This window comes from Triticum aestivum, chromosome 1A (assembly GCF_018294505.1).
Source record: "Triticum aestivum cultivar Chinese Spring chromosome 1A, IWGSC CS RefSeq v2.1, whole genome shotgun sequence".
Lineage (NCBI taxonomy): Eukaryota > Viridiplantae > Streptophyta > Magnoliopsida > Poales > Poaceae > Triticum > Triticum aestivum.
The window spans coordinates 179,425,331-179,437,095 of NC_057794.1; the positions used below are offsets into that span (position 1 = coordinate 179,425,331).

Consider the following 11,765-nt stretch of genomic DNA (forward strand, 5'->3'; position numbering starts at 1 on the left):
AAACAAGAAGTAGAAAAAAATGGGAAAACGGAAAAGGAAAAGGGATCTTCCCCTGCACCCTGGGCCACGCCAGCCCAACAGGCCAAGTTGGCCTGGCCTCCCCCTCATCTCCCTCCCCGCACACTGTTCCTCCGACCGAGACCCCTTCCTCCCCGCTCGTCCCCGCCGGACCAGGCGCAGCGCCCGGCGCCGCCACGTCACCGGCGAGAGGATAAGATGCCCCCGCCTCCTCGGTCCTCTCACACCTGCTCCACCCACTCCCACTCGTCGCCTCAGCCCCTCCAAGGCCTCTTCTCCCTCCCCCCCTCCACCTCGCCGTACACCTAGCCTTCCCCCCTACTCAGCGACGGCAGCAAGAGTCATCCACGCCTGTGGCAACAAAGGTAATTCACCACCCAGGTTCATTGATCCCTCATTCTCCACTTTCCCCTCACCTCAATTTATTTCTTCCAGCTCAGATCCAACAAATCACGCATGGACGACATGGACATTGGAGCTGTATGTGACGAGGGATCTTCAGCCTCGGCATTATCGAGGAAAAGAACACCTGAACCTGGGGTAACATTCTAAATCCCTATTGTAACTCATTTCTCAGAGGAAGAGTTTCATATGAACAGTGCAAGCGTTTTCCGTGAAACAACCAGCCTCCAAGAAAACAAAGTACATCTACATACGTACATCACAAATCTGCATGTTCTATATCTTTCGGAAGTGCCAGGCCACTTGATCACACTTAATCCACAAATATTTCAGATTTTAGAATGTGCCACTTTAATATCTGATGCAGCTCTGTTACACATTATTTGGTCCTAGAGATGTCAGATTTCGCAAGTTGTTAGTGCGCAAAGCATTATTATTCTACATTTTGAATGTACTGGTCATGCCACTCTTTATTCCCTTTCTCTGTGGCTAAAGCCTTACTGAGAATGTTTAGATTGATTTTTCACTCTGTAGCACTTATTCCATGTGAGACACATAGCGTATTTATGTCATCCGGACATAATAGTGACATGTCAACTAAAGAAACTTGAAAGGGTGAATTGTTTCAAATCAATGTTGTACTTCAAACTCAGAAGACTCGAAAAAATATAATTCTCCTTGCCCTCTCTTATCCTTTAGGAAATGTTTGAAATACTACTTCCATATTGAGATGGAATACATATAGTCAGTGAAACGCTTTTGAATTCATATAGACAGTTCATCATAAAAAATATACTGCACTATATTTTGCGTTGTATATGCATTTAGAATACATCGTTACTATTTTATCAATCATTCTTACAGGTTTCTAATCATGATATTTGACATACTATTACTTTTGCTCCACAGGAAGATGCCTACCTGATAGTAATTCCTTATGCCCACATATTTGACCTTATGCTAAAAGCTTTGAAGTTGCCCTCTGCAAGTTACTATCACAAGATATGTCCAGGCAGCAAGAATCGTGTGACGGTTACTTTCAATTCTTCGCTGCAATTGATTGATGGTTTGCTTGTTCCGACCTCAATATCGGGTGCAATTTTACATGCCTATGAAGATGCGGAAGACAGTGCTGCTATCGCAGCTATTAGGTACATGGAAAATGCATACGGCAGACAAATAAGAGACTACCACTACACCCATGTCAAGAAGCTAGAAAATGAAGTCAAGCATCTGGTCAGATGGTTAGTAGCAGCGAACAAGACAATCAAAAAACTACGCAAAGGGTGGTACTACGCCGTCAGATATATGAGTTCATATTCTATTCAAATGCAAAACACAACGACTGCTCGACACTTGAAAGGGCAAGATAACACCAAAGGGGCTATGAAATCATCACTTGCAAGCATTGAAAAACTGATAGAGAGGCTGCGCTATATTAGTATGAAGTCTGAACAGCGCCTGGAGACTACAAGAGATAGCTTTTGGTGAACTTCGGTCAATATGCGCTCACCAGGATGCTTCTAAGCTTACTAGAACAGCTTCCTTTTGTTTCATATCAAGCAGCATGGTCTATTGATGCTTTTGGAGCACTCTAAGTAAGATACATATTGTAGCCTTCCATTGCTGCCTCTTTGGCTAAAAGAAGTGTAAAACTTTAAATTCCATTGTTATCTCTACGGTTAAACTCACTTTCTCATCGCTTGTTCTCTATGTAAATAATTGCCTTTCTCCTGCTATTTTCAGAAGAATACATAGTTAAACCACCTCTTTACTGTCCATGTATTGAGGTCCATGACCATATTTACTCACATACTGTGTACGCTTTTGAGTAGCCCACGAGCTAGCGAACAAAATACCTTTTCTATATCAACGCCATGTACTATGAATGCTCACCAAAAAAATCTCTGTCAAGAACAATCTAAGAAACTTAAAAGAAAAACATGGCTTACAAAAAAACATAAGTCCCCCAAAAAATGTTAATTCAGAAAAAATTCACAAACAGTTCTAAAAGATTTCATAAATTTTATAAAAAATACTAACTAAACTAAGAACAACTCATCCATTCTTCACAAGAAGAAAAATACCTCCTCCATTCCTCGCAGAGGGAAAAAACCCTCATCCATTCGAAACATGGTAGTGTCACCCACTGCTGCACCGCGAGTCACCCCAGGCCCATATACACCGGCCCAGCGCGAGTAAAATAGGAGCAGACACCTCCGCTTCCGGCCCCTACTGCCCACAAACGCCCTTCTCCCCATTTCACTCACCCTCTGCCTCTAGGGTTTCCCCCGATACAATGGCGAAGTGCAGGATCTGCCGCCAGTACTGGAGACACCTTGTCAAGCACCACAGCTACGCAGATCCAAGCCGATGTCGCGCACCCAGTCATCATCGCCAGTCATCGTCTTCTTCTGCAGCAACGACCCAATCTCGTGCGTGGGTGGAGTCGACAAGCGCCGGTTTCTTCTTCCTCAACGACGGCCACCAATTCCGAATCCCAACAGGTGCGACTCACACTGAGTTTTAGAATCACCCAATCTTATTTTATCCATGGATCCACTACCTCATCTTTGACCTGCGTCTCCATCCTTTGGCAAATACTTCAGATTTTCACAAATTTTTAGACTTTTCTGGCATAATTACATATAGCCCCTGTCGTTATTTACTTCAATGATTTATATACCTGCTATGCATCACATGACCCATACTGTGGGCGTGGTGCTGAAAATTTAAACTATAGGTGGTCAAAGAAAGGATATTGTTGTGTTGCTCTAGCAGAATACTTTACTATCGAGTAAACACTTGTGGTGAAAAATCTTCAGTTTTTGTTTCTGTACCCCCAAAATATCCATCATTTGTTCCTCTTTTATTTCTGTATGTCTCTAAACATTGGGCAACCTCGCTAAGAGAAGGGCACACGTAAATGTTTCCCCTATATTTTTTCGTTTGCTTGCCTGCCTAAAATAGTATGGTGATGGTATGGATTAATCATATCCGAAGATCATTATATTCAAGCCTTATCTTTCCTGAGAGGCAAATAAACGGCTAATAATTAGAAACATGGTTCTTTACTATTTCAGGTATAATTTTCATCTTTGTCCTGCTTCTTGATACCAAACAGGGTTTGGTATGCTTAAGGTGGGGGTGTTTTGGTTGTCACAACACTTGGGTTCTCCATATGAAATCAAGGGAGGAATACCTTTAATTTTAAAAAATGTCCTCGTTGTCAGAGTATTGCCTAAGATGGTCAAAGCTAATTATTTTAGGCATCTACTCCTTCAGTTCGTGTCTTACTGACGAACTGGTTTAAAACCCTTGTTGGAACTTACTAGGTTTGGTCCTTCGCCTACCCCACTCCCTATAGTACTATTTCTGAAACTTCGCTGCGCTTGCTCCCCCCCCCCCCCAACAAGCAGTAATCCAATCACGGGTGCATCCAGTACTACGTGCGAGAGCATCAAACTGCTCATTCATAAGACAGAATTTCCATTTGACTACTCTTTTACAGTGCATGATTTCATTGTACACCCACAATTGCTATTCCATCAACCAAGTATCTAATGTCTCACACTAACAATTCCCACGATATTTATACAGGGTGAAGAATACGAACATCTAGAGTACATCATTCGAGGTGAGTCAATGCCAGGCTACTGTGCTTAACAAACTGTTCTGTTATTCTCCATGGTTTACCTATTCTTCACAACTTAAGATATGTATATATGGTGGTTAGATTGGTGAATTTGAATTGGGGCTTGAGAGGTTGTGGTACCTTGACTTATGTTTCTGATGCTACGCGAAATCAAGGGAAATTGTTTTCCATTTTAATTCACTACCGATCATAGAAAAACATATATAAGGCCAATCAATAATACTCAACTTAACTAATTTGCATACTATGCTCTTCCTACCATAGGTTTAAAGTTTAACTCTACTATTCTCTTGATGAAATCTTAGTCTCCTAACAATAGATAGTATTCGACCTTCGTACTTGTACCGCTTCATTTCGATCTTACCAAAATGAAACTAAATTCAGGACCACCCCCTGCTATCCAATACTGCGGAGAGCTTGAAAAGTACTGTCACTGGGGCAATGAAGTGAAGCTCTATCGGCGCCATGTGGACAAGTTGTATGCAATGTTCCCCCGCAAAATACGAGATATCAAATACTATGTCTGCACCGTCAACAAAACATTCGCACAGCAAGGCCAACGGATGGTACACTCCTTCCTTCCACTTAATTCAAAAAAAGGATTATCTTTACTTATGCCCAACAACTAAACTTTATTGCGAAATATTGAAAAACCTTTGTACGCTGCTATTAGCACTAATATTCATATTGTCTAGTATACATGTTTCCATCCTTGCTATATTTGTTCTGCTTCACTACAGTTCCATACATCCATAAACAACCAATTTACAACTTATATTCTACATACGAGAGAATGTAGCTCTGCACCCTTCTTTTCTTTCCTGCAATTATTTACTTATAATTGTTCTCACTGACTATATTTAAACTATGTTCATTCGAAACTTTTTATTCAAAGTCAAACAACGCTCTGTAATCCACTTAATTAGTTCCTTTGGTGTACCAGTATTTTCAGGTCCACTACACCAAATAAAACCTGAAAAAGTACATTAATCCAGATGATGACATGCTCAAGGTCAAGCTCGCAAACAGTAGTCTGCACACCAATTGTCGTATCATGTTGGGAACAGAAAAGAGAGCAACAGTAACCAGAAACTGGTCAGAGTTCCGCCGTTGTGCAAACATCCATGAAGGAGATATCTGCGCCTTCCGTTTCAACCTTACCATAGAGCACCGCCTGACTCTCATCATCCATGTGCTCTAAATGGACCATCAACAGCAACACAGGCCTTCTGCATGCATAGCTTGTGGCTTTAAAAACATCTAATTTGGCTCTATGATAGGATGAACCTTACCTTGGTCTCCAATGATGACATGCATTGCTTTTGTACAAATGCCGCCTATATTATAATCTATGTAACCCTAGATGCTATTACTCATGTGCACCTCATCCATCTACTGAACTTTCGCCAGGCATAATGCTTATTCCTTTCTTTCTAATACCATTATAAATATTCTGTGTACCAATCTACCCCTAAATATTTTTATGTTTACTCTCACAATACATGCCTTACTCTCGCCCCTTGCACCATCGGCGCAACGGGTCATCTAGTGCACTATAAATTCAAGATGACTCTAACATTCTCTCCTTAATCTTGACTTGTCATCTTCCTCATGCTTCTTCGATCTTGACGCGCATTGACGATTCATCCTTTGTCGACTCATCCACTCACACTATAACAAGTTAAATTGATAGGCTTCATTGACCGTAACAATTTCTTCCCAATCTCAACTTAGCAAATTTACGAATCACTTCAAATATGCCTTGGACTACCCAGCCTTGCTAGTAACCTGTGGTAAACACCACTCGGTGGACTACACCATCCACCCTAACAAGACACATGCCGGCTCCTTATGGATCATACCACCCTATGCACTACACCATGCACTTCAGCCTCATGTAGAGACATGGCCTCATTGAAGAGACTCACCTTCACTGGTTTACCGGCCCCACATAGTTGAACTTGATCCTCTCGTCGAGACAAATAGACGACCTGGATGCGCTTCATCTTCAATGCCTCCTCACAGAGACAAGCACTTGGACATGACGACGACACGACGACGGCCCACCGACCGACCGACTGACTGTGCTAACCTGCACGACTCCTTGACTCTAACTCCCGGATGACGATCTTGGCGACTTTCCGGCACCGCATCACCGCACCATCGCTCCTGTCAACGATCTCCATCCGCCGCCTTGCCGATGACAGACCGCCATCTCCCTCCTTTTCGCTCCATCGAACGGCGATCACATAATCCTCCTCGTCGCTGCAGCATCCAGCGACAACATCGCCCGCTCTTCCTCGTCGCTGCACCACCCAGCGACCATATTGCCCGCCCCGAGGCGCTAATCGGGTCGCGACCCCGGGGCAAGCGCGGCTTCAAATCGACCTAGCTCTGATATCAAATGTTGGAGCTCGCCCACATGATCGATCACATCAAATCACACGATGAACATGTGCACGGAAAACTTTTGCCAAAGGCACGTGTCATGCCTCTCTTTTTCCTCTTTATTTCTTTTCTTGTCTTCTCGGTGATACAAAACTCATGCCCCGGCTGCCTTTATATACTAGATGATACCCCGCGCGTTGCTGCGGGAATTTAATGCTTATAATGTTTAATAAACTATTTTATAGAATAGTAGCATGTTATTGAAAAAAATGATTGGGAACGTGTATATAGTGTGTTGGGTACAGTTCTATGGGCAAAGGCGGATTATAAAGTGTCCCATATAAACTGTCAAATATACATGGTCCGTAGATGATAGCATGAACTATTCATAAGTTGTTTTTGCGGGTGAACTATTCATAAGTTTTGATCAGGTGCACAAAAACTATGGTAATATGATTAATAAAAAAGCATTCCAATACAAATGGCATCGCCATGCATGTGGTACATTCCACAATCTTTTCTCGGTAAGCACATGCCAATTGGCAATCCAGTATAGTTACCCTCCAACATACAGCAGCTTACACAGCAACAAAAATAGTTGAATATTATTTGCTATGAAAAAAGGCAGGAGGCACATTATTGCTACTGGTTTACGCATGTAGAAAAGACTTCTACCTAGAAGCAAGGAAGAAGTACGCTACCTGAAGGTACTGAATAGCAGCTCATGGATTCACTATCTTTTTGGATAATAGCACGGAGATCGGGGAAAAACAAAAGGTAGTAGGAAGAAACTTCATTACCAACATTGATATCATTAGTGTCAAAAAGCATTGATATCATCAAATGTAATTAGGTTAGCAGCGAAATAACAATGCGTCTATAAGAAGACAGCAGCCAACTTCCAACATAGCAAAATATTGATGTAAGAGGACAGAAAATGTTGATAAGAATAAGATGCAAGCGTGCAACATCTACGGAGCTTTCTTATTGAGGGTGGCATGTAGATAATAAGCAACCATGTAAAAACTGGAGCAGCGTCAGGGAACTCGACCATGCAGGACATACTCGCGAGACAAAAGAGAGAGAGAGTTGGAGAAGCAAATGCATCTTGTTGGAATTTTGCCAGTAGCCCTTTGGCCCAAAGCCCAACTAAAATTCTGAAATTCTCTTGGCCCATTCATGCACATATGTGAGTGGAGTGAGTGAGACTAAAGTCTCACCCCAGAAGTTGAGAGAGAGTTGCACCTCTTTATAAGGTGAGCTCTTCTACCACTTGTATGAGCATGAGAAAAGGAGACCTACACGCGCGCTGCTCCTCCTCGCTCGCCTCGCCCCGCCACGCCTCGTCACGACGCGCCGCGGGATTGAGCCAAGCCGAGGACAGAGCTATGCACGTTGTTTATATTTTTGCTGCTCGGGAAAAATTAATGAGTCATTAATTAATAATTAATGGACGCGTTAATTACTGAACCGTTTCCGATTTTTTTGGATCATGACGACTCGAACGTGGGGTTTACCCCCACGACCTACCCGGCTCGCACTATATAGTCAGGCAGGCGTCTACCCTACCCGCCGCCGCTTCGTATGGTTTCTCACCATTTTCAGATCATTGCGCCGCCAAGAAAGTCTTCTCCATCCCTTCTTTCGGCGTGCACCGGGAGAAAGGACAGCAGGCCTCCGGAACCCCGCCTCTCGTGATCCTGTACGGGAGAGGCGCGATCAGGTTTTTGGGGAGCGCACTCGCGCCACTGCTGGCAGCGACGACTTCGTGAACGACGACTTCTTCGCCGACCTCGGCAACCTCATCCTCGAAGACATGGGCGACAACGTCAATGCCGACGGTGCTGCTCCCGCTGCACCGTATGTGATTCTATCCTTCTTGTTCGAGATCGTGGTAGAATTCATGTTTCTAGTATGTGCCCTAGATGTGATCTGTTCATCTGCTATGCTAGTTCGCATGATTAGTTTAATCTCTGCTACTGTAGTCATGATTTATCTTCTAATTATTCGGATTAAATCTCGTAGTAACTTGCTCATATTTCCAACAATCCAAAAACCTGATTATAGGCAATTTACTCCGAGTGGTTTTGCTGCGCATCTGAAGCCGCCTGCCTTTAAGGGGGTGCAATATAAGAGGTGGCGCACGAGAGCAGTCTACTGGTTTCAGACCATGGGCTGCTATGACGCCACCAAGGGCAAGCCTGAGGGCGATCTTAATCCAGCACAGCTGAAAGCTTTCGAGATGATCGATACCCTCTTTAAAGGCATTCTTGATGACTCCATTGTGGATTCGTATATGTCGTTTGACAACGGCAAGGACATGTGGGCTGCGCTCGAGGCCAAGTTTGGTGCCTCGGACGCTGGCAGCGAGTTGTACATCATGGAGCAATTCTATGACTACAAGATGACTGATGAGCGCCCTGTTGTACAACAGGCTCATGAGATACAGTCGCTCGCAAAAGAACTTGAGTACTTCAAGTGTGTGTTGCCGGAAAAATTTGTTGCCGGAGGCATCATTGCCAAGCTTCCACCTACGTGAACAATTTTGCTACTTCCCTGAAACACAAGAGACAGGAGTTTTCCATTGTGGATCTCATTGGTACTCTTGATGTTGAAGAGAAGGCGAGAGCAAAGGACACACGTGCTCGAGTTGCTGAGGGAGGTTCTAGTGCCCACATGGTACAGAAGAAGAACTCTCAGCCCTGATGGAGTCATGTACCTAGGGTAGGGTCACAGACCTGATCTAAGTACCCTGCCCAAGGACACCCTTAGAAGAGGTCACCTTCCAGTCGACCAGCGAGGGATTCACTCGACTGACTTGAAAGACTCGACCACGAAGACTCACTCGACTACCAGGAGGTCAAAAGGCACTCTGCACTGCAACGGCCTGTAGTTAAGTAGACTTTATGATAGTTAAGACACTTTATGTGGGGCGTTACCTGTATGCCCCGGACTTAATACACCTTAAACCCTTCATTACGTGGGCTGGCTGGGGTCCTGGCGCACTCTATATAAGCCACCCCCCTCCACAGGCAGAGGGGTTCAGCACCCTGTAACTCATATACACATAATCCACTCGACCGCCTCTGGGCTCCGAGACGTAGGGCTTTTACTTCCTCCGAGAAGGGCCTGAACTCGTACATCTCTTGTGTTACAACTCCTCCATAGCTAGGACCTTGCCTGTCTATACCTACCCCCACTCTACTGTCAGACTTAGAACCACGACAGTTGGCGCCGACCGTGGGGACGGTGTTTTAGCGATTTTGTGGAGAAGTTGCGGTTCTTCCGAGTACTTTCATCATGGTGGCTGCTGGAGTTTTGGTCGAGGGTCAAGAGATCCGTCTTGGCGCTCTCACCTTCATCGCCGACGACTCCTCCTGGCTCCAGGAGGCTCCACACGACGTTGATGCGCTCCCCGTCCGCGGTGCGACGCATTTTCGCGCATATGTCCGCGGCGTTCTGCTGCGGCAACCGTCGACCTCGTATCGGTCGACTCCCCCATCGGCCACCCTCCCGGTCTTCCGCCAGTGCAAGCGCTCGGGCCGGTCGAGGCTTCAGCGGTGGGTGAGGCACGCGGTGGCTCGCCAGACGGCCACCACCCAATTTGCGGCAATCGAGCCCGACGAATCTCTCTACGGCCTGTTCGATCTATCGACTGGCTCTGTAGAGACTGCATCCGAGTGCGATAGCAGTGATCCAGCGGCGGAAATCCTGATGGTTGACGGGCCCCGCAGTCCCCCTGGCTTCGCCCGTGATGGTGGGGCAGGCGACGGAGGCGACCCCGCACGAGACCACGAAGAGTACCAGCCCGAGCCACTCGACTCTCTGCAAAGAGAGGAACTTCGCCGCAGGAACGTGGATGCCCTGCGTACTCCCATCGCAGGAGAAACCCCTGAGGCTCGCGCCTTGGAGGAGGCACGTTTGGCCAATTTGGCCGAACGCACTCGACTGGAGAATCTTCAGCGAGCACTCGACGAGCGCGCGCGGCAACGAGTTCCCGACACCAGTCGACGTCAACTCTTCCCGCCGACTCAGGTATATCGAACCCCAATCCAGAATTTAGCAGCTGCGACCCGTATAGCAGAGTCAATCCAGCCCTCTCAGTCGGAAGCTGGCAGAGGCTTGATGCAGATCAGGGATCTGCTCCGGGCAGCAGGAGATCATAATTCGGCCGTGTCACAGTCGCGCAACAGAATTCATAGTCGATCCGTCGCTGCGAATGCAGTTCAGTCGGCTCACAGCCCCAGATCGCCTCCGCGGCGTGAAGGGCGCGAGAATCGGCGAGACCAATATGGTGACCGACTCGACCGAGATGATAGGCGTCGAGTGCCCAATTCCCCTCCGAGGGGTGGGTCTTACGCTCCTCGGCAGCAAGATGACAGACATCAACTCAGTGCGGGGCGAAGAGTTCCAGTCGACCCCAGAGAACCAGGCTTTGATGCGCGATCCATTATCGTGCAAGGCTTAGTCGACCGGAACAGAGCCCGTCGAGGTGGACTCGACAGAGATGCGCCCACAAGCAGTCGAGTGCATGTTTCTGGTCCTGAATGTTTCAGCAGAGCTATCAGAGCCGCAGTTATCCCTCCCAATTTCAGGTTGGCAACAGGAGTCAGCAAGTTCACTGGTGAGTCTAAGCCTGAAACTTGGCTTGAAGACTACCGAGTGGCGGTTCAGATTGGTGGTGGGAACGACGAGGTGGCCATGAAGCATTTGCCCCTCATGCTGGAAGGTTCTGCCAGGGCATGGTTGACTCAATTACCTCCTAGCAGCATTTACACTTGGGAAGATCTGTCCCGAGTGTTCATCAGAACATTTGAAGGAACTTGCAAGCGACCGGCTGGATTGACAGAGCTGCAAGTCTGCGTGCAGAAGAACAATGAGACTCTCAGAGAGTATATTCAGAGATGGATCACTTTGCAGAATACTGTGGAGAATGTGTCTGATCATCAGGCAGTCTGCGCCTTTAAGGATGGTGTCAAGAACAGAGAATTATGTTTGAAATTTGGTCGAACCGGTGACATGACCTTGAGTCGGATGATGGAGATTGCTACCAAGTACGCCAACGGCGAAGAAGAAGACCGACTCCGAAGCGGCAAGCACAAGCCGAGTCAGTCGGAAAAGGGAAACACCAGTCGGAAACAGAAGCGGAAGGCTGAACCGGCAGCTCCTGGAGAGGCTCTGGCCGTGACTCAGGGAAAGTTTAAAGGTAAACCAAAAGGATCATGGAACCCTAAGAAGGTGAAGGATAAAGAAGGAAACGACGTGATGGATATGCCGTGTCACATCCACACGAAGAAAGAAG

The 11,765-nt window shown here is 46.3% G+C and overlaps 1 protein-coding gene across 2 annotated transcripts; it reads left to right on the top strand.

The window, feature by feature from the left end:
• The first annotated feature begins 168 nt into the window (after positions 1-168).
• On the top strand, positions 169-2,132 carry LOC123042623 (uncharacterized). 2 transcript variants are annotated; one of them, XM_044465055.1, is made up of 3 exons: positions 169-383; positions 459-558; positions 1,330-2,132. In XM_044465055.1, the coding sequence occupies exons 2-3, from the start codon at positions 475-477 to the stop codon at positions 1,909-1,911; spliced, it is 666 nt and encodes a 221-aa protein (XP_044320990.1). In that variant the 5' UTR covers positions 169-383; positions 459-474; the 3' UTR covers positions 1,912-2,132. The 2 variants fall into 2 exon arrangements, with proteins under 2 accessions (XP_044320990.1, XP_044320982.1); XM_044465047.1 differs by having other exon boundaries at positions 173-383; positions 454-558; positions 1,330-2,130.
• The last annotated feature ends 9,633 nt before the right edge of the window (positions 2,133-11,765 follow it).